The 24,250-nt window shown below is 39.6% G+C and overlaps 1 protein-coding gene across 3 annotated transcripts in view; it reads left to right on the forward strand.

The window, feature by feature from the left end:
- DOCK10 (dedicator of cytokinesis 10) overlaps nucleotides 1–24,250 on the forward strand; it is a gene marked incomplete at its 3' end in the record, with an annotated part of 192,013 nt that overhangs the window by 166,295 nt on the left and 1,468 nt on the right. For 2 of the 3 annotated variants that reach the window (XM_036755279.1, XM_036755280.1), the window contains 10 exon segments: nucleotides 113–160; nucleotides 1,674–1,775; nucleotides 6,056–6,180; nucleotides 7,798–7,910; nucleotides 9,967–10,104; nucleotides 11,719–11,901; nucleotides 12,939–13,049; nucleotides 17,193–17,408; nucleotides 19,664–19,721; nucleotides 20,040–20,138. In XM_036755279.1, the coding sequence (XP_036611174.1) occupies nucleotides 113–160; nucleotides 1,674–1,775; nucleotides 6,056–6,180; nucleotides 7,798–7,910; nucleotides 9,967–10,104; nucleotides 11,719–11,901; nucleotides 12,939–13,049; nucleotides 17,193–17,408; nucleotides 19,664–19,721; nucleotides 20,040–20,138 (1,193 nt within the window). 3 annotated transcript variants of the gene reach the window in all.

Here is a 24,250-nt window from a genome sequence, read left to right on the forward strand (position 1 = left end):
AAAACACAGGCCTAGGCCGATCCCTAACACTATGAATATTCTGAGTGTAAGTGGTTTGCTCCCTGAAAATGGTGCTAATAATCAGAATTTAACATCTTTTTTTCCCTTTCAGTGTTTGTCTTCAAAATTTCAGATACCTGGGCAAACGTAATATAATAAGGTAACATTTTTTGAACTACTACTGTTATAGGACATATATAAAATAATAACTTAATGTATCAGATTAATCCTTGACACATATTCTCCTCTCCACCCACATAGCCACAATCCTGGTTCATTTCACTTTGAATCGCAGCACTGGGGCCACCAGGGCCATGACTAGCAATTACCTAGAACAGATATCCTAAAATATGCCTGTGGTAAGGAGCAGAATGCAAGCTTAGATTTTTTTTTCAGGCTTTAAATCAGTATTGCTGTGCAGCCTTTGATTTAGGCAGGCAATGTGAAGGGGCCTTTTCTGTATACAAGATATTTAAGAACAGTAAAGGAAGATATTCCCTCAGTAATATAGGTTACATATTCCTGAAAGAATTTGATCAATCGATTAATAAATAAACAATTTATTAAGTACCTGCTTTGTGGCAGGCATTATGCTAGATACTAGAAATAGAAAGACAAAAATGAAAGTGTGTGAGCCTCCTAAGGAACCCATTGGGGAAACCACATGTATCCATAGAAATATGTACAAAATACATACATGGTAATCAAAAATAAATACCGGGTGATTTTGTAAGGGAAACAGTAACAGCATTTGGGGGATTCAAAAAAGCCGTCAAGTGGGATGTGGCCTTTGAGGTGAGCGTCGAGGGAAATTAGGGGTTTTATGAGACAAAGGGAGGGAAAGAATGCTGTTCAGGCACGGGAGACAAACTGTGCAAAGATAGAAAATGGAAAGTCTAGTGTGAGGAACAGAAGGGAGGTTTGAACAAATCCTAGCGTATGTGAAGCAAAGCACCTGGAAAGGTAGGGTGGAGCATCGTTGTGAAAGCCTCTGAACACCAATCAGAAGAGTTTATATTTGATCCCAAAGATGATAGGAAATCTTTGGAGTGCCTGAGCAAGGCAGACGTGGGCTTTGCCAATATCAATTTGTTAGCTATGTAAAGATTGGAGAGGGAGGGGAGAAACTTGAAGCAAAAGCCTAATTAAGAGTCTATTTGGGGGCAGCTAGGTGGAACAGTGGTTAGAGCACTGACCCTGGAAAAGGGACGACCTGGGTTCAAATCTGTTCTCGGACACTTACTAGCTGTGTGACCCTGGGTAAGTCACTTAACCCTGATTGCCTTGGAGGGAAAAGCCTATTTCAATCATCCAGGCAAGAATAATGAGAACCTGAAGGCACTAACGTATTGGCTGAATTAATGTCACATAACAGGGGTCATGTGGGCACAATTTTCATATATCCACTTCAGAATAAACAGCCAAAGAGGAACAATCACAGGGATGCTTTGGGTCTGTTATTATCCATTTCTTCTGAGAAAAATCCCAGGTCAAGCTCCTTATCCAAACCTGACTTTCCAACTGCCAGCAGTAAACATGACTCTTATGATTATATTTCTTCCGTTGGTCGATCAAATTTAGCAGATTAATATTCTAGTTATTATTTTGTTAGATATATTTCTGCATTTCCTAGACACATTGTTATAGAATCAACATGCATATTTTCTTTATAGGAAAATTGCTGCTGCATTTAAGTTTGTCCAGGCAACCCAGAATAATGGAACTCTCAAAGGTTCTAACTCCTCCTGTCAGACCACAGGTCTCCTCTCACAATGGTAAGGTCATACCAGCTTCATTCATACATGCCTATATATATTATATGTGTTTACATATGTGTATGTATCTACACATATTTACATACACACATATAACACAGCCCATATATCTCACATATATCATATATAATAAAATATACATGTTATGTGTACATATATACACATATACATATACACGTATGTATACATGTCTGTGCACATATATAAATGTCAAGCCAAATATGGATTGTAAATAATTTCAATAATAAATTTTATATAACAAATACATACATACACATACACCTATGTACATTATTACACATGTATGTACGTATACATGCACATATATATGGATGTATGTGTGTCAGATCAAATATAGATTATAAATAATTCATCTTTTGGATTCCATTAAAAGTAGGTGGTTGTTTTCTTTTTAAGGAAACTCTCTTGAATCTTAACTTGATTAACAAACTTTGTTCCAATATTTGGATCTTTCTAATAGTTGCTAATCTTCCCATTGAAAGGCCATAGCAACAATAGTAAACAATCATTCTTTAAGCAAATACTATGTCCCAGGTACTGTGCTATATACTGAAGATACAAAGAAAGACAAAAACTGTCCCTGCTCTCAAGGTGTTCCCATTCACAGTGACATGGGGGACTGTTCATCAATAAATTAAGAGCTCATCTTGGAACCATTAGACCTAAGTTCAAATCTTCCCTCTGACATCTACTAGCCATATGGCCATGAGCAAGTCACACAAGCCCCAGGGACCCCAGGCAATTCTCTACAACTCTTAAGTAAGAAAAGAGTTACCAGATTGGCATTTTCCATACCAATAGAATCATGGGTCTAAACCAAGACAAATACCTTCCAGACAAATGGCAAAATATTAGATTATATCTGTGCCTCTTTGATTTTAACAATTACAGTTGTTTTTCAAGCTCTACTATTGAATCGACATTTGCTAAAATAGAGGGCACAATTAAAAAGTGCCCAGAAGTTAGTGTGTGCTTAATAAATTAAATGCTTATTGAATTGAATTAGAATCCCATATGACTCAAAAATAATAATCCTATGCTAATATCACATCCTGGTTTTGCTTATCCCTTCTTTTGGTAGTTTACCAGTTTATATAACTAAAGCAGTATTCTTGAAAGTTTCAGAGAGCAATGTTAGTAGGAATCATAGTATAGTTGGAAAAACTGAATACAGAGGAAGAGAATTTACATTCAGATCCTAATTCTGCCACTTATAAACTGTGTGACCTTGGGAAAGTTACCTAACCACGCTGGGCCTCAGTTCCTTAATCCATAAAATGAGAATTCGAACTAGATGATCTCTATTCCTCTCTGTCTCTAAATCTATAAAGCCATGGAATTTATGGCATGCACACAAAAAAAAAATCATGCGCCATATTTTGTCTATACCAGAGGAATCCCTAGAATTTGACCTTAAACATGCAATCCACATTCAGTAATAATAAATAATAATTTTGCCGAGGTTGGACCTGTTATGCTTGACTCTGGGGGCTATAGTTCAGTCTGAACCTGAGGTAGGTCCAAGTGTCTAATCCAATGAGCAGAAGTCTGCCTGGGAAGTCTGAATTGGCCCCACATCATCTCTAGGTCTGTGGTCCCCTTGAAGACCAAAATACTTGCTGAGATTTGCAGATATAAGTGCATCTATATCTTAGAACCAAGCATGTTACATCTACCCATTGCGGTCCACCATATGGGTCTCAGAATCCAGCTCATTTGCTCCTGAGATCCTGGGAGATGGTCTAAGCTCATCTATCTTCCATCATCTTAAGCATCTTTCCCAAGCCTAGCCTCATATGGACCACCTAAGGCCAACATGCCTGTGGTTAACTCAGAAATAGCCTAACCTTGGAGACTGGACGTGAGACCAAGAGAATGGTCATTTGTTTCCAGTATCCAGTGTTCCATCCTTCCCTCGCAGAGCTGTTTTTATGGGCAGTTGAACCAATAGTAAACATCCTTAGAATTATAAACCTATTATATTGGCAGAAGGGTAAAACAAACAAAGACTGGGAAGAAGGAGCCATTCTTCACTTGCTTCCCAAATAAACATTGTTCTCAGTTTAATAACTGGAAGAGGCATAAGGTATTTGACTAAGGCATCAGAGGCCATCATGCTATCCTTTAATAGAAACAGCATGGCGGTGTTGTCTTAAAATGTGGCCAAGAGAGAGACAATGAAGCTGTTTTCAACTCCTCCTGCAGTGTTTCAGGCTCTCCTCCTATCATTAGCCCTTCTGGAACTCAAATGCAATGGTACATCATAAGAATCTCCAAGGGGAAAAGAACCATAACTTAAGTAGAGGCAGCTAGGTGGTGCAGTGGCTAGAATGCTGGACTTGTAGTAAGGAAGGCCTGACTTCAAATCCTGCCTCAGATACTTACTAGGTAGGTAACCCTCTGCAAGTTACTTAACTTCTTTCTCCCTCAGTTTCCTTATTTGTAAAATGATAATAGCAGGACCTACCTCAACAAGGTTGTTGTAAGGATAAAATGGGGTAGAATGTATAAAGTGCTCTGTAAACCTTAAAGTGCTATATAAATACTAGCTATTGTTGTGATTAAATATTGCCATTAACCAGGTCCTTTCTTGGAGAATATTTTACAAAAAATGTTTTTAGCACCAGATGCGTAGTAATAAAGTCGTGGCCATCTTTCCCTTCTCCAACATCAAATGCACTGCAACTTAACATTTCAAGTGTTCTCTGTGAGAAAAATTCCCTTTCAAGTACTCTCAAAAACTTGCATAATTTTATTAAATACAAATGAACATGTCTGAACAGGTTTAAATTTCGAGGCTATTAAAGGATGTTTATATTTATACCAAAGTGAACTCTGCATTTATGACTTTCACATGTGGAGAAATTGATTCCTCAATCACACAACAGAAAAGAGGGAGATCCTTTTCCTAGGCAACTCTATACCAAAGCCTTCTTTTCATTATTTATTAAAATTAAGTCTGTTCTGTAGTGAGTCAGGCTAAGACAGAGAAATAAAGTACTCACCGGTGGGTGGTGAATTAAGTCTTTAAAGTCACATGGGTACCATTTGGTAAATTAACTTTCCCAAGAACTAAGTGTTTCTCTTAAAAGTGTTAACTTTACCCATATGGGAACAGTTCCTCCAGGGAGCAAATTACAAGCTATTTTTTCTAATAGCTTGTGCTTTTGAATTCTTCAGTAGGCTAACACAAATACTGCACTTCTGTTCTGGCAAAAACACAGATAATGCCAGAGGTAGCAATTCACTATTTCTAATGACGAGAAGGCTTTTAGGAGGATAATTTATTATTGTATATAGATCTTCCAAAATCTGTTTTGGCCCCAATAAAATATCTCTGGCAAAGTAGACATCCAGTCCAATCCAATGTAATCACTTAAGTCCTACTATGTGCAATACACTATTCTAAGTGCCTGGAATGCAAAGATAAATCAAAAACAGACCTGGTCCTCCAAAAGCTTACAAGTTACCCGGGGAATAAAATACATAGATAGATAAGTATGTAGATTATTAATTGAGTAGAAAGAGAGAATTAACAACTAGGCGTGGGGAGAGGAGGTTCAGAAAAGGTTTCCCATAGGAAGTAGGACATCTGAACCCTGAAGGTTCTAAGGACTTTACTGGATAGAAGTGAAGAAGGAGTACATTCCAGGGATGAGGAACAATCTTGCAAAGGTATAGAGTGAAGAGATGGAATGTGGAGTTTGGAAAACAGCAAGCCAGACAGTTAGGCTAGAGAAAAGAGGATAGGAAAGGGAGTGATGAAAAGTATAAATATGGAAATATCTACTGGAGCCAGACTGTGAAGGGTTCCAACTGCCAAGCTAAGGAGTTTGTATGTTATTCCAGAGCAGGAGTGCTGAATATTTTTTTATGTCATGGACCCACTTTGCCAGGAGGGTGAAGTTGATGGACCTCTTCTCAGAAGGTTTTCTAGTAATTGAAGGAAATGTTAAATTTCAGTTGTGTATTATCAAAGATAAAGATGTGATTTTTTTTCCCATTCAAGTTCATGGACCCCCTGAAATCATCTGTGGACCCCACCGTGGACCCTGGGTTAAGAACCCCTATGCTAGAAATTGAACTTTTCACTGAAATTTCCATCATGGTTCATTGACCATAGTGACAAATCCTATAACTAGTTCTTTCATAATTAATCCCTTTCTAGACATTTAAGTATTTTTAAAAATTAATTGTTTGCATTCATTGTTTCTTATTAGCATAATTTATTTAAATGACTTCTGTTTTCTCTCCTTTAGGATGCATACCACTTCCAGTCATGAAGGGCATAAGCATCACAGATCTCAAACCTTACCTATAATCCGTGGCAAAAATGCACTTTCTAACCCCAAACTGTTACAAATGTTGGATAACACCATCACCAGTAAGTAAGCCAGAATCATTAGAAACCTGATTGTTGCCCATCTTAGCTCTCATTCAATTTGTATGAGAAGCCATGCTATTGGGATTAAGAGAAGGTAAAGAAATTTATTATACTATTTACAGCAATACTCCTTGAACAGTTTTTTTCTCTCAGTGAGACTATATCCTGGAAGATCAGGAGACAATTACAACATGACTGGCGGGAGGAGGGAGGGTGAACATAGAGGCCCAATATTTAATACATCCTTCTTCGTATGGTCCCCGGGCAAAAGGGCTACAAGCTTTTCCCAGTGCTGAAGCTGGATAACCCACTCAGTGGGAAGGAACTCCACTGAGTACATAGATACATAGAGTGGCACAGGGAATAGAGTCTTAAATCTGGAGTCAGAAAGACCTGAGTTCAGATCCGACCTCTGACACTTACTATCTGTTTACCCTGAGAAAGGCACTGTACTTCGGCCTGCCTGAGTTTCCTCATCTGTAAAATAAAGATAACAATAGCACCTACCTTCCAAGGTTGTTGGGGGGAAAAATTGAGATATTTGCAAAGTTCTTTGCAAACCTTAAAGTGCTGTATTTGGGTGGGGGAGAGGGGAGATAAGCATCTCTATAGCACCTACTGTGTGTCAGGAGGTATGAGAAGCACTTTTTACAAATGGCTATTATAAATGCTAACTAAGACCATGTTCCTGTGGGCTGCTAGTCTACTGTAGAAGGAGGCAAAGCTCTCTTTCTCAGAAAGGGGTAAAAATGGCGACTTTGAGTGGCAACCCATGTAATATCAAGAGACCCACATACTGCAGTCAGGAAGTTCAAGATAATGTTACCCAGTGTGTTGTTAAATAGCAACATGGTACAGTAAAAACAGCGGGTTCTGGAGACAAAGGACCTGGTTTCAAATTCTACCTCCCCTACTTAAGAGCTGTGTGACCTTGGGCAAGTCACCTTCCTAGACCCCAGATTCCTCACCTGTAGCAAGAAAGAGGTAGATTAGATGATCCTTAAAGCCCTTCCAGCTCTAGGCTTACAATCTTATAAATGTTAAGTCAAGTCAATAAACATTTATAAATTACTGTGTACCAGGGCCAGTTCAGGGCCCTGTGTACCAGGCACCACACAGAGTACTAGGGATAAAATGACAGGCAAAAAAACAGTCCCTGCCTCCAAGGAGCTTACACTATAAGAGGGGGACATGTTAAGGTAACAAGTAAGGCTACTTCACCCACAGAGGGTAAGTAATGGTCTGTACTTTTTGTGCTCTTCTAAGGTGAAGGAAAATATCCTATATGTCATAAAATATCTATTACCATCATAAAAATTTGTGCTTCCTATTTTGTGGAGACAATATGGGGCTGGTTATGAATTAATAAATAGCAAACTAAGGACAAGTTACAAATACTCAATATGGAGGGAAATAGATCACTTTGGCTCTTTAAATCTTCATTTGGAATACAAAGAAAATGCTGAGTTGTAAAGTTAGCCAATGAGGTAATCTGAGTGGTTTGAAAAATGATAGGAAGATACTAGATCACTTTGAATCTGCCCCTCAGACAAATATCTTTTACTAGATGAAGATTGCCTTATAACTTATGCACGCATTTCAACTTTTTATGTGTAGGTAATTCCAATGAAATAGACATTGTGCACCATGTAGACACAGAGGCCAATACCGCCACTGAGGTTTGCCTCACCATTCTGGATCTGCTGAGCCTCTTCACTCGTGTCCACCAGGTGAGTCTCACAGGGGAACTGTCCTTGGAAGGGTAAAAAGACTGCAATAGGGGAAAGTTGATTGCGCATGTGATGTCACATAGCCATAACAGAATACCATGGAGCAAAATATCATCAGAAGTTTTGTGACAACAGCTGGCCCTGAATTGACCATTTCAATACTACTAAGTAATGACTAAGCTCTAAGAGAAATAAGTTGACCAATGGTGTTGGATAATGACCTGGATATTACTCTGGTCAGATGTTAAAAATGGCTGCCTATTATTTCCTTTGGGAAAGAGAATTTGGTTAAGAGAAGCCAGAGTAAAGGTCTGACTTACCATGCCTTCTGAAATAAAGGGAGACACAAAGAGGAATTGTATGAGTCAAGCTCACAATAGACAAGTCCTGGGTATGGACCATAGCTGGTAAATTTAGCAATGAAGAAAGTTTGCATCAGTTGGATCCACTCATTCAATCAGCAGACATTGTTTGAATACCTGTTATCAATAACTCACTGAGATAAAAAATGAAACAATCCCTGCCCTTGAGGTGCTTACTTTCTATGAGGTAGGAGGAACAATACAGAGGACCTAGGATTCCATCACTGTGAGTATTCCCTACAGAGATCTTGGCCAAAATAGATCTATGGCTTCCTGTTCTTATTGTCTGTTTTCCCATGAATTCACCAAGGGAATCCACTTAAATCCACCCATTTGAATACCTTTTATAATTTTTTTTTCAATTTACTAAAACAGGCCCTTCTTTTTCTACCACAAACCGTAAGATCAGAGGAGTCATCATGGTCCAGATGCAGCCCGAGAATCATAAGGCTGGCTTCAGATCCTATGATGGCCGTTCCCTAGCTACATGAATTTGAACAGATCACTTAGTTTCCTCAGTTGTTAGACTGGATGACCTCTACCGTCTCTTCATCATCTCCATTTCTAGGAAATGGAGAAGTTTCCTGGAATTAGTCATACACCCACTCTCACTTTTCTTCACCAAAGCCTCTTGCCCAAAGGAAATAATAGTCCTGAACATTCTTCAGTGGCAGCCCCACTATTCATTTACAGTATACAGGATGTGGCCAAGCTGCTCATTTTACAGATAAGAAACTAAGATCCAACACTTATCTATGGTAGTGATTGGCAAAGCCATAACTAAAACTCAGGATACCTAACTGTTTCAGTAAGTATCGTGACCTTGAAGATGACCATGAACATGGCTGTATAGTTTGGAATCACAAAGTATAAGAGATTCTCTAGGTAGAAGGCAGAGGAAGTATAACATTTATTTAGACACCAGATGATCAAACCCCAAGACTGATAACCCCAATTCGACATAGCAGTAATTGTATTCCAAAACCAGTAAGTCCACCTCAATGTAACAACAAGGAAATTATAACACAGTATTACAGCAAGGAACCAAGTCATCCTGTAACTTTCCCCCCTGCTAGGGCCTTCCTGTAAACACTCCCAGATCCCAACTGTCTGCTTGCCTGCATTTTTTCCCCACTCAGTTCTCTGGTCTCTGCAACTCTCTGGTCTCCACTCTCCACTCTGCACTCTCTCTGCAGCTCTCTCTCATCTCTCTGCGACTCTTGGAGTTCTGTAGCTCACTACTCTGCAGTATCTTAGCTCTGTTGTCTCCAAGTCCTTACTACTTCTCCTTGGGCTGAATTCTGACCTTAATGGCTACCTTCTGGGTATATACACTTCTTTCTTAGGGCCGGAGAACTTCACGCCCAATCAGTAAAAGGGTTTAGGCCTTGGGTTTAGTGCTTAGTAAGTAAAGAGTGTAGGCCTGCCTCTAGTCAAGGCACCCTTAGCCCCACCTGAGGCCTATTGAAAGGGCGGGGAAAGATCTTTAATCACTGATTGGCATCACACTATCACACCTGGGGTCTTTTAATTAACCAATTAACAAGCAGTATTACTATGTGCTTACTGCTAGGGGTACGAAAGGCAAAAAGGTGTTCCTTGCCCTCAGAGAGCTCACATTGTAATAGAGGAGACACATGAAAATTAGAAGCTTTTCGACCTATCTATGATCACTTTTCTGTTGATTTTTCCAGAGACAACTCCAGCAATCTGAATGCCAGAATTCAATGATGAAAAGAATTTTTGATACCTACCTTCTCTTTTTACAAGTGAATCAGTCGGCAACTGCTCTGAAACATGTTTTTGCTGCATTAAGGTTGTTTGTATCAAAGGTAACAATTCCAGTGAAGTCTGTACTCTAATACATGCCTGTGACCTATATGACATTGTGTAAATCTAAACATTTAGGAGTAGAGATACACATGTGAAGACCTGTTCAAAAATATTTTGGTTATTGTTAATGGTGGGGAGAAGAATTTAATTTTTAAAAAAGAAAGCGGGAGCAGATTTTGAACAATGATCTCGAAATTGGGCCAATAACTTTGTCAAGTCTGCCCTATTAACATTTTCTCTATCACTCCCTTGAGTCTAGACAATCAACAAAACAATAAACCACTCCCTGATTTGTGGCATTTGCCAGTTTCTGAGGTATAAACGTTCTCACTGAAAACTGAACAACAGCAGGCTAATTAGAGTTGGCTCCCACATACCCTGCCTACAATCCTGGTGCCAGAGGCAGTTGTAGCACAGATAATAATAGTAATAATCACGATAGCTCAAATTAAAATGACACAAAATTTTCCTCACAATCCCACGAGAGTGATAATATGAGTTTTTTTTTATACCCATTTTGCAGGTAAGGAAATTAAAGGTCTGATGTGGGCATGACTGTTTTAAGGTCACACATTTACTAAATAGCCAAATTTATCTCCAGCAGGGTTATCATACTTTGCTTGCCTCAAGTAGCCCAACAGAAACCTGGGAAATATAGAAGGGGTAGTATCATGATAGAATGCTAGAAGACCTGGTATTGAATTCTGACTCAAAACTCCTAGGTATGTGACCCTGAGCAAGACATTTAACCTCCATGAGGCTCCACTTCCTCATTTTTAAAATGGGGATGGCAGGTTTAAATGAGAAAATGCAAACTTTAAAGCACCAACCAAATCTGAGCTGTGTGTCTTACCTCTGGCAGTCCAAGTGTTCATGTAGTCGTCATTCAAGTCACCAAGTAATGAATATGTGACAGTTATTGTACCTCCTCATTGACTGCAGACTCCCAACCCCCTTTGGGGGGCCCACAAAGTTACTTACACATGGAGTTGTCAACCTGTCATTATCTCAGTAATTGGGCCAATGCCTTAGGGCTTGGTGATGGCCAAATGTTTTAGTTATGATTTTATAAGTTAGAACCCAGACCAACATCCACTGTAGACTTACTCCCCGTGATTCATGGGGGACAGTGACCCCAAGAGTAACTAATGGTGTCATTTTAACTTGAGTCCAAGTCTTACAGAACAAATCCTTTTTATTAAGGGGATTTGTTCTGTGAAGTTTGAATTCAGTCAAAGGGCCACACTCGAGGACCTAGAGGGCCACGTGTCACTTCGAGGCCACAGGTTCCCCACCCCTGTCAGCTAGAACATTTCTAAATAAAAATCTGTGGTGCAACCCATGCTGGGTGAATGGGTAGTGGGCTTCAGAGGGTGGGCTAAGATATTTTAGAATGAAGCCAACTGATGATAGCACAGGGTGGCAACAAGTAAAGTCACCCCACTTTGGGGAAGAAAAATATTATCCTAACTAATAAATGTAATTATCTCCTCTTAATTTGTGGGAGACACAAAAGGAAAGCAAAAGCAGGAGGGTTGTTAGGGAACTTTTTGTAAAGTTAGAAGGAATGGAAAGAGATGTCAGCTCTCCTCAGTCTGTCTTTTGTTTTTTAGTTCCCTTCAGCATTCTTCCAAGGGCAGGCCGACCTCTGTGGATCATTCTGCTATGAAGTCTTAAAATGCTGTAACCACAGGTCACGGTCAACTCAGACAGAGGCCTCCGCACTCCTTTATTTCTTCATGAGGAAGAATTTTGAATTTAACAAGCAGAAGTCAATAGTCAGGTCCCACTTACAAGTAAGTCTTGCCAATTTTTAGGGCTAGCTGCCCCCAAAGCTACTGATCAGCTCTCTATGACAAGTAACCATCAGGCGATCAATGAGAGAGGCAACCGGAATCTCTCTACAGGATGCTCCTGACAGATACCCCAAATACCTCCCCTTGGGAAGTAGACAACTGGGGAAAATGGGGAGAAAACAGTGTTTCCATTCCGTCTGTAAAACAAGAGCTCAGGACAGGCTTGGGAGTGCCAGTAGTTCATGAGAAAAAACAGCTCTAAATGTCCCACTTTCCTACCTTTTCCTAGGTCTATCTCCAGAGCTACCATGAGAACACAAGCCCTTTCTGAGTAGCGACTGTTTCACTCTTTGTACATGTATCACCAGCACCTATTACAATGCTTGGCATATATTTAAAACTTAATAAATACTTACTGATTGATCAAATGATCGATTAACTTCAAAACCTCTAAGGCATCCTGGGCTCCTTCCAATCTGGCTTCAGGATATATAATGTTTCTTCTCCAAATATTTCAAAAGATCTGGTTTCATTTAGGGTGGGTACTCCTTCCACCAAGGCAGATCATAATCCCCTCCTTGCCTCAATAGACAGCCTTCATGAGTTGATGTGGATGAAAAAAACAAGCTATCATCTGGTGATCATTTATCTGTTGATTATCTGTTGATGAGCTTAGGTAGGCAGGAAGATCTTGGATAATAGATGCACAGTCTCTCCTTTGCACAGTCTCTCCTTGGGCCTGAGCTCAAAATCTTTCCAGCTTGTAGAATATGCCAAAATTTCAAGGTCCCATGGCAGAGCCTTCTAGAAATCAGGGTCCCCTCCACACGACAATGGTCTCATTGTAATGAATGCACATCAAAACCCTTTACTAGAGTTCTAACTATTCATTTGAATGAGTGGTAAAGAAGGATGTCCATAGTTGGACCCATTGGGAGAGTATGCTTAGGTCCACTGAGTCCTATGTATGTGTGTAAGCAAGATGGGGCTACTTCTGGAATTGGTTCTTCTTTATTCAATTCTGCTTTCTCTTCTAGCTCATTAAGGCTGTAAGCCAGTTAATAGCCGATGCAGGAATTGGAGGATCCCGGTTTCAACATTCCCTTGCAATTACAAATAATTTTGCCAATGGAGACAAACAAATGAAAGTAAGAAATGTTTTGCGTCCTTCTCTATGCACATTAGGAAGAAAGGTGAAAAGTAGTCTAGAGAGTAGTGTGATTGCCTACCAATTGAAACATTAATTGTACTTTTAAAAAACAGCAACTTCAGGTGGGCATTGTGCTATCAATGGTACTAATGAGAAGTTTTGATTTTATTTTTCCTCAAGATGCCAGTGGAATCAAAGGGAAAGCTTTACGAAATAATTATCGCACATCGGAGAGAGATTTGATGCTCAGCATTTCTCCAAGCTAGCCCCAATTATGCGCTCTACACTCTTCACCCTTTTCTAATTATAGTCAATCACTTAGTCAATAAGCATTAGTTAGGTGTTTACCATGTAAACTGGGCTAAGTAAATATTGGGGAAACAAAGAGAGGCAACATTTGCATAATGACTTTTTTTAAAAAACTGATTTAACTTTTTTCCTCACCCACACTCATGGTATGGAGAAATGAACATTCAATCCAGGCTTTGACCTGTGAGAGTAAGGTGTTGGACTCATGCAAAATGACTGTCGAGTGACAAACTCTTTAGTTTAGTTTAGCATGCGTATACATATATGTATGTATGTATGTATGTATGTATATCCAGCTTCAAAGCCTGACTCCAGACTACCCTTCCGGGTTTCGTACTTATTCTGTCACTTCTATTATACTGCCAAATTGGCCACGTTGGTACCATCTCCAGCCTCCCTGCTTTGGCATGAAGCATATCCCATGGCAGAGATACACTTTTTCCTCATCTCTGCCTCTTAAATATTCAGTTAGTCAGTAAGCGTTTATTAAGCACCTACTGTGTGCCAGGCACTGTGCTAAGAACTGGAAACTTTAGCTTCCTTTATGGCTCAGTTCATCTGCTACTTCCTCTGGGAAGACTCTTATGATCTCCTTGATTTTAAATGCTCCCTCCCTTCTCAAATGTCTTGTGTGTGGCTATCTGTCTACATATTGTATCCCCACATAAGCTCTCTATCCTCTGTATCACACTTCCTCAAAACTCATAGTAGGTGCTTCATAAATGCTTATTGGATTGAACTGGACTACGAGATTTATCCCGGGTTATCTAATCTCACACACACACACACACACACACACACACACACACACACATCCCCCTTGGTTCCATCATCATCATCACCAACATTAAAATAACTTACATTTACATAGTACTTTATCACTTAAAAGTAAATCATAGTTATCCAATTCAATAAGTCTTTGAAGCACCCACAACATGTGAGATTGTCCTAGTCATTGAGATTACAAAGACAGCAGCACAGGCCCTTATCTCAAGGAACTTAACAGTTCACTGAGGGAAAAGACATGAACACAAATAATTATGATGCAAGGGAGAGAAGGCTTGACCCTTACAGCCCTCTGAGGTGTGTAATGCAATATTATAACCATTTTACAGATGAGGATGCTGAGGCTCAGAGAGGTTATATTACTTCCACGTGGTTGCCCAAATAGAAAAGCCAAGATTTAAACTAAGCCTTTCTGCCTGTAAATCCAGTGCCCTTGTCACACTGTGGTTCCATCATAAGCTGTGACATTATTGCTGTGAGGAACATGAAAGCTCAAAACCCAGTGCAAGGATTGTATTTCAGCTGAATAAGTCCTTATTCAAATTGTTTCTATGGACTCTGTCTAGTGATGGGTCACCATTTTGCATGTGCCCATTTGGATCAAGTCTTCAGCCTTTGTGGATATGAAGCTAGGCAGCTAGGTGGCATAGCAGATAGAGCAACAGACCTAGAGTCAGGAAGACCTGAGTTCAAATTCAGTCTCAGACACTTACTTAGCTGTGTGACCCTGGGCAAGTCACTTAACCCCTATTTGCCTCAGTTCCTCATGTGTAAAATGCTGATGCACTGAAGGAGAAATGGCAAACCATTCCAGTCTCTTTACCAAGAAATCCCCATGGACAAAAAGTCCATGAGCTCAAGTATAGTCAGAAATGCCTGAATGACTGAACAACAACAAATGATTTGAAACAGAAAGTCTGGCCACAAATACTTAGAACAGTGATGGTGACTTTCCATCCCCATTCCCAATCTTGTTTTTGCCTCTCCTTCCTCTTAGTCCATCATCAAATCCCATATCACTTATGAGCAGAAAGTGCCCGTCTTATCATCAGAAGACTTAGTTTAGAATCTAAGCTTCAAACACTTACGAGCTGTGTGACCTTAGGCAAGTCATATAACCTCTTTAAGTCTATTCCCTCATCTGTAAGATGAGAGCAATAATATCCTATCTACATCATAAAGTATTGAGGAAAGTGCTTCATAACCCATAATGGTGACTTACATTTAAGCTATTATAAACCCCCTTGGAATATGAGCTCCTCAAGGGCGGAGACTGCTTCATTTCACTGATTGAGATCTTTGCTTTCACTTGAAGACTTGCTGTATTTGCTAAGCCTTTGACCCTGGACAACATAAATATATTAAGTGGAAAGAGAAAAAAGTGGTTCATGTGTATGTGCATTCTCTGAGAGGAATCATAGGATTGCAGACCTTGAAAGCCACAAGGCATCTTGTTATTACTGGTTAGTCATTTCAGTCATGTCCAATTCTTCAAGACCCCTTTTGGGGTTTTCTTGGTAAAGATACTGGAGGGGTTTGCCACGTCCTTCTCCAGTTCATTTTACAGATGAGGAAACTGAGGCAAACTGGGTTAAGTGACTTGCCCAGGGTCACACATCTGGTATCTGAGGCTAGATTTAAACTCAGGTCATCCCGACTCCAGGTCCAGTGCTCTGTCCACTGCACCACCTAGCTGCCCACATAGGCACCTTAGAGAGCATTTATTCTGATCTCCTCACTTACAGATAAGACTACTGAGGCCCAGAGAGTCACAAGATCATAAATTTAAACCTGGAAGGAACCTGAGAAGGAGCCCACCCCCCTCATGAGGAACCCATACCCAGGGGGTAGAAGTGGTTTCTCTAAGGTGATATAATTGATGAGCTGCAGAGCTCGGATTTGAACATAGGTTCCCAACTCCAGGTCCTCTATTCTTTTCACCACATTTGCCAAAGTATAATGGTGGCAGCTAGAATAGAGAACTGGACTTGGAGTCAGGAAGACCTGAATTGAAATCTGGCATCAGAAAGTAGCTGTAGTACCCTGGGCAAGTCACTTAACCTCTGTCTGGGTCAGTTCGCTTATCTGTACAATGGAGATAACAGCACCCCTACCTCCCAGGATTGTTGTGAGGATCAGATGCAGTTAGCACAGTGCCTGGCACAGAGTGCAGTAAAAAGTTAATAAATGCTTCTTCCCGTCCTTCCTTCCAAAGGAGAAATGGATTCAGTAGTCTTTTCTCTCATCCTGAAGCACAAAACCTTCAGGACATCCACACACGTGCTCAGTCACACACATACGCACCTCACCCATTTCTATGATGAGTATGTACTTCCTCTTCCATACTCACACAAACTGTATCTTTCTCGGTCCTTCTCCAGGAGAGGAGCGCCTGTATCACTAGTGTACCACCCAAATGATAGCAAGGCAAGCCATAAGCATGACTAAAAAGAGTTCAGTTTTGAATACTCCTGACACTGAACTCTGAGTCCACCAACTCAAAGTTACTAGAATATAAGCTCCATGAGAGCAGGACTGTTTCTTATCAGAACCCACCCTCCCCTCCACAGTTAACAAAGGGGTCTACAGATGCCTGGTTGGTTGGTTGGTTGGTTGATTGTTGTCCTTCGTTCTCAAAAAGGATCAAAATGACATCACCAAGTTAGAGTCAAGGTACAGTGTTTCCAACTGGCTGATCAGACCATTAGCTTGGAAAGCTCCACTACAGGTCAGGAACAAATAGTCCATATGAACATTTGGAGTGGAGTTCTTTCTAAATTTGTGCATCTCGTGTTTCTTTTGAGCTACTGCAATTCTGCTTCCCTCATAGAGAGTGTACTTTCTTTGATGTGGGCATGCCATGCTGGGCAGTCCTGTGCCAGTGTCTCCCATGTCTCACAATCGATTCCAAAGTTCTTCAGAGAGAAATGTACATATTTGTTGAATGCTGGCTGTTACATAAATACCAGTGGCACAAGAAGATGTTATAAGAAGTGCATGAGGTCAAGAGGGTTTTTGTTTACCCAGGATTTTGTCTTTTCCAAAGAACAGTCATTTCCCAGCAGAGGTGAAAGACCTAACGAAACGGATTCGGACGGTCCTCATGGCCACAGCTCAGATGAAGGAGCATGAGAAAGACCCTGAGATGCTAGTGGATCTCCAGTACAGCCTGGCAAATTCCTACGCAAGCACCCCGGAGTTACGAAGGACGTGGCTAGAAAGCATGGCCAAGATTCATGCAAAAAATGGAGATTTGTCAGAGGTAATTTGAGGGGATGTAACAGAGTGCTTTATGAAAATGTCAGAGAAAAGGATCTCAGACCATCTAGTCTAACCCCCTCCCCATTTTACAGATGAAGAAACTGAAGCTCAGGAAGGTCATGACTTGCCCCAGTTCAAACATGTAATGGGTCAGAAGCAGGATTTGAACACAGAACCTCTTACTCTGGAGCCAGTACTCTTGTTTGTCAGATTTCTTTTTGTTGGCTTGAATAAGATTTGACCTGTACGTTGTTTACATTAAATTTGCACATAGGATCCAAGAAATCCTCAGTCCTAGTCTAGAGAATCAATCAAATGTCATTAATTCAGAAAGAGAAGGGAAGGGGGAGGTCATTAATTCATGCATGCTAGTATAATTGTATTCAAATCTATTACTGATTTAAAATACTGAACTAAATTCCAAATCCCTGCCATTAAGAATTGAGTAATAGTAGGAGATAAAAACCCCTTCATCATCACCCCACATTTGCCTTTTATGGTGAAAGACAATCTTCACTAGAATTGGAATTGACTCATGCATGTAGCATATTGACCTCTGAGCCCAAGGCTTTATCCTGGCTCTCAGTAGACCTTTCTCACTCATGAGTAAGGAGCAACCCAAAGAAGCAGAAACCCAGGATGGGGTGATATTTTCTCTGATGAATCTTTATTTAAATAACAGGCTTGGGAAAGTTCTCCTCCTGAAACAAAGAACAAGAGGCAAATCAACCTGTAATGGTGTGTAAGTCAAAACCTGGGTTTTCGTGCAGAAAAAAAATCAAAACCTAGACTTTTATGCTGAGCAATATTTACTCAGCAAAATGTGAGCCTTCCCATGACCTTGAGAGGTCAAACATTTAGGATTTGATCAGCATATTAGGCATGCTTCAGGACATCAAGGAAGAAGGAAACATCACCCTTGTCTTCAAAAATTTCTAGTCTTCGAGTTACAAATAATTGTTACATAATCGAGTGGTGTGGTACCAATTTTCAGTGGCTATCATAGACCTCTGATAGATCTAATAAATGGAAAATAATAGTCAAGGAGTTGACTCAAATTCATCACAAGAGCTCACAGAAGGGAGAGAGGCCCCCAGCAGTATGAGTGCTGAGGGAATGCTCTGTGGTTACTCCCAGGTTGAGTCACAGTAGCATCAGTGTTCGTTCTAATGCTTGGACATTATTAAGAAATGAGAATAATTGTTTAAGGGACAAAATAAACAGATAGTGCTCATTTGGGTGTGGAGGGGAATCTAATTTTACATAATACGGAACTCTAGAGAGGTTCAAGTGATATTAGTGAATTTTCTTGAAAAGAAATGGCAGCCAGATGAATTGATACAAGGGTAGGCGACAGTATGACAGACTTGGGTTCAAAGACTTCGCCTGGCACTTCCTTGCTATGTAACCCTAGTCAGCAAGCCATTTAATTTCTCTGAGCTTCAGCTTCCTCATCTGTAACACGGAGTAATGTCATACCTACCTCACAGATTGTGAGGCTGAAGGGAGACCAGGCACATAGACCATCTAAAAAAGTGAAAATGCTATCAAAATGGCAGGTATTATGGATTGGTTTTGCCAGCACCCTCGATAAATTTTTTATCCTGAACCATACATGTTCCTGGGGAGTTCTTCACTCCCCTTAAGTAACCCCTCCCCTACCCTCCAAGAAATGCTTCTTTTAAAAAATAGCTAAACAACTTAATTATTTTCTGGCTTTAAAGATAGTAGAGAGAAAACCCTACATTCTTCCTGTTTTTCTATTTTTAATTAAAATATCTTATTACAACCTTAACATTAAACAAAGTAACTGTATTTACTAGTAACTATATTTAAATCAGTTTAAGTGCATAAAGCATCATACCACTTTTTTGCTTCCTCCTTCTAAGTCTCCATTCCTTTTTAATTACTTTTCTTCTTGTGTGGTTGTAGGTAGTATGTATTCCATTTTTCTGGTTATGTTTTTTGTTCAGTCTGCATTATTTCATAATGGCCTTTGCAGATATCTCTATATTCCTCATACTTGTCCATCTTAATTGAGTTATAATGTTCCATTACATTAATGTACCACAACTTAACTATTCCCCTGTTACTGTACATTAAAGTTGCTTCAATTTTTTTCTTTCTCTATTACACATAATCATGTTAGGAAATCTTTCTTTGTTTTGATAATACTACCAGGGTATATTCCCAACAATGGAAGTATTGGGTCAACCATGGTTTGCTTTTTAACTTGTATTTTCTTTCTTGTTCCAGGCTGCTATGTGTTATATCCACATAGCTGCCCTCATCGCAGAGTACCTGAAAAGAAAGGGTAAGATGAATATGATTAAAACAAATGAAACCAGAAATTATGAATATTATAGCATTGTTTAAAATTCATGCATCATTTTAGATTACATCAGTCTTTTGCAGGGTTTTTTAAATTGACTTGCACTTTTTATACATTTCCAATTAAACTGTGATACTAAATTTTAACTCCATAGCATCATAATGCTATTCATTTTTTGTTGAATAGTAAGCTTCTTAATGCTAAATGAGAGTACCTCATGGGTTAGTGACTTGTGACTTAATATGCATGTATTAACACACGATGGTAGTATTCTCCTAACATCATCTCGCACTGCCATAGGTTACTGGAAAATGGAAAAGATTTGCACATCAGCTATGCTCCCGGAGGATGTTCACATCTGTGATAGCAATCAGTTACTAACAACTCACAATGGAGGAAGTGAGTGTTCTAACCGTGCCTGTTTATGCGTCAAATAACATGACTTAAGTCAATCAAGCCACCTCTCGAGGTGTATTCAAAGGGGAATGTCTTCAGTGTGCCTGTTGAAACAATGGTGTCTCAAGCCCAAGTCATGCATGATTGACTTATAGCAACCAAGAACAGTGGTTCTGAAATCTTGGCTTAGAATTCTGAAGGTCAGGTAATTGAAACTTAATCACTGTCCTCAACAAACAAGGTCGCATGCGATTTATATGATTGGTATGACGAGCTATGGTCATAGATCACTTCCAACCTGCATGTTGCCCCACCTTTGGAAGTCTTAACAATTTTAGTCTGAAATGGATGAGTCTTGTTGTCTGCCTTCTCAGTAGATGTGGAAGGTGTGGGAGGGAGAGAGAGAATCTGAAACTCAAAATTTAAAAAGAATGTTAAAAATAATAACAATAGATTTTTTTTGAAAAGAAGACTAAAGTAGGAAAGACCCAGGTTATTAAAAAAAACAAAATAAAATGGATGAGTCTCTAAGATTCACAAGGACAGGTAAGAAACCTGATTTACTTCAACTTTGCAGTGCCTAAGACTTTGATAGACACACTGTAGGTGTTTTTAAAAATCTGTGGAATTTGAAATGATCAAATGTGCATTTCAGATTGCCGGTAGAATAAATTTTAGTTTTATATCAAACATTTATTTACATTAAACTTAAGACATATTAAAGCATAAATGTAAAATAGACTAGCTTTTATAATCTTATTTCTGTGTAAAGAATATTGTAGATTAGAATTTCAAAAAACATAATCCGCTATTAAGAATTTTCAGCACAGAAGAAAGCTATGATCTGTCTATATATGTATATATACTATATATATGTGTATGTATATATATATATACACAAGGTATATATGCATGTGTGTATATATATACACAACATATGTATGTATATATATATATACATACACACACACATACACACTTTTTTTAAACTGGGAAGGTTCTTATTTCTTCAGAGAATCTCAGAATGTCAGAGTTGGAAGGGGCTTCAGTAACCACATAGTCCAACTTATGCCCAAAAGGGAAGGGCAATAGGCATTTATTAAATGGCTGCTATGTGCCAGGAACTGTGCTAGGCACTTTAGAATTACCTCATTTGATCTTTATGACAACCCTGAGAGGTAGGTGCTCTCATTATTCCCATATTACAGTTGAAGAAACTGAGGCAGACAGAGGTGAAGTGACATCTTTAAGGTCACACAGCTAATAAGTTTCCAAGACTTAATTTGAACTCAGGTCTCCTGGCCCAGTTCTCTAAGAGCTGTGCCACCTGACTACCTCAAAAGGAATTCTAATGATAATATACCTGACCAGTGGTCACCTAGCTTCAGCACAGAGATCTCAGAAGGGAAAACCTTACTGCCTCCTGAAGCTGCCCGTTTCACGTTTAATTATTAAGAAGTTGTTTCCCCCCCTCCCCCGACATTGAGCCTAACATCATCTTTGTGTAATTTCCATGTAGCATCTGGTTCTTCCCCTTCTGAAGCTGGATTTGAATTTGTCTTCCTAATTTCAGGTCCAGTGCCTGCTCCGCTCTGTTACCCAGCTGTCTATCCTGCTATACCACTCTTCCTCTCTGAGACCTCTTAAATAATGCACATATAATGAAAAGAAGTCTTCATGAGTCAGCAGTTAAAATTCCTATCTGAAATATAACTTGAGACTTCAGAATCATTACTGGTGGCTTCCTTTTTACAAGCACAGAATCTTTCACCAAAGGATCTCAGCTTATTTTACAAATGAAGTTGTTGGACACAGACACAATTTAAATGCAAGGAGGTAGAAAAGAGTGTAGCCAGAGAGACTTGATAGCTGTCTTCTTATTTTTGAAAGCCTGTCACATAAAACAGGGAATAATCTTGTTCTGCCTAGTCCCAAAGGGCTAAGCTAGGAAAAGTTGGAAGGAGAGGAGGAGTAGACTTGCTGAGAGACAAATTTAGCCTTCATATAAGGGGAACTTCCAAATAATTAAACCTTTCTGGAGGCCTGTCATGGGAGGTCCCTCACTGAAGGTCTTTCAAAAACGGTTTGATGGCCATTTGTTAGATTTGTCATAAAAGGGTTCCTGTTCAAGTACAAGTTCAAAGAACTGGCCTCTGGGGTCCCCACCGACTCAGAATCTGTCATTCTAAGGCTTTTTCAATTGAGGGTTCAAGTGTCAGTGATAAAGCCGCAACTGTTTCTCTTAAGTGCTTACTGGGATTTTCTCACTATGGAAATTCACTCCAGTGGTAAAGCTCATAACCTCTTGATCCCGTAGTATTTTGTCTTCATGAATTACCATGGCTCAAAAAAATTGATCACCTTTTGACCAAAGTTCTCATGATGACCTTCTCAAAACCAGCTAAGCTGGTCCTCACATGGCAGACATACAATCCATATCCAGACTCATAGTTAAAGTTTTTGCATTTTGGTGGGGCCTTGACAGATCTTGACCTGAAACCCTGGGGACAGCTCTATGTCATAAAGAAGCTAAAGGCATGGGATGAGACTTCACTGGAAGGTCCAGGCATGTGGCAGTATAAATGTAAGCCATATTTGTTGTGACATCATATTCTTTATATAGGGCCTTTTCCTCAAAGGTGCCTTTTCACATGATCAACAAAGACTTATCTCATTTCCATAAAAATTATTCTTGACTTTGAGGTCACTGAGCTATTAGAGCTGGAATAGACTTTAGATGCCATCTCCTTCCAATCCACTTATCTTACAGATGAGGAAACTGAGGCCCAGAGAGACAAAGAGACTTGCCCAGTGTGACCTAGGTAGAAAGTGGAAGAACCAGGATTCAAATCCAGGTCCTCTGACAGTAAATCCAGAACTCTTTGCATGGCACTGTGATTGTCAAGTTCTATTGGAGAAAAAGAAAGAAAGAAAGAAAGAAAGAAAGAAAGAAAGAAAGAAAGAAAGAAAGAAAGAAAGAAAGAAAGAAAGAAAGAAAGAAAGAAAGAAAGAAAGAAAGGAAGAAAGGGAAAAAGGAGGGAGGGAAGGGAAAAAGGAGGGAGGGAAGGGAAAAAGAAAGAAAGAGAGAGAGAGACAGAGAGAGAGAGAGAGAGAAAGAGAGAGAGAGAGGAAGGAAGGGAGGAAGGAAGGAAGGAAGGAAGGAAGGAAGGAAGGAAGGAAGGAAGGAAGGAAGAAGGAAGGAAGGAAGGAAGGAAGGAAGGAAGGAAGGAAGGAAGGAAGGAAGGAAGGAAGGAAGGAAGGAAGGAAGGAAGGAAGGAAGGAAATGAAGAGACATACTGACAAACTGCAAAGTTGGAACAATTGGGATAGATCATGTTAAGTATGAGTCCTTGCCATCCCCATTTACCAACTCCAAGGAAACATTTTATGCATAGTCATGTAATTTCAGTTATCAAGACTTTACATCATCCTAAGTGATCCAGTTGGATCCATTACCATGCACTACCAGAATAATTTTACTTCTGCTATCCAGTTGTCCAAATCTGGCAGAATCCTCACTATGTTAGGAATGAACGGAGAAAAGAGATGATAAAGAAAATAATAATTCCAGTAGACCAGTTTCTGACAGAAATCCAGCTTCTGTCAAGATTCTCATTTTTGCCCATGAAGAGTTTGTAATGGAGCCTCCCACAACTAGCTAGCCCTCCCCAATTTTTCTTGTATAGATTTAGTAATGCAAAGAAGTATTTTCTATAACTATCTAAAAATTTTGAAAACATAGTCTCTACAATGGATCTATCATATTAGATTCTGCCTTTTTTCTCAGCCATTAACATAGGTGTATACATAGAAACTCACAAAATCAGCAGTGGGGGTTGAAGCCATAGCAAGACAGACCAAAGATGGATGTAAGGAAAACTTCCAGGCAATTAGAGTTGTCCCAAAGGGTAATGGGCTTCATCTCACTGGACATCCATCAAGTAAGGGCTAGAGATGATCATTTGTCAGGAATACCATTGTTGAATTCCTGTTCCGGTATTATGGATAGGACTAGATGACTTTTGAGATCCTTTCCAATTGTGATCCCTTATGATTCTTTCTCTAATCACACTTTATATAATATCCTGGATGTGATACAGAAGAGATGTAAGACT

The sequence above is a fragment of the Trichosurus vulpecula genome, chromosome 4 (assembly GCF_011100635.1).
Source record: "Trichosurus vulpecula isolate mTriVul1 chromosome 4, mTriVul1.pri, whole genome shotgun sequence".
Lineage (NCBI taxonomy): Eukaryota > Metazoa > Chordata > Mammalia > Diprotodontia > Phalangeridae > Trichosurus > Trichosurus vulpecula.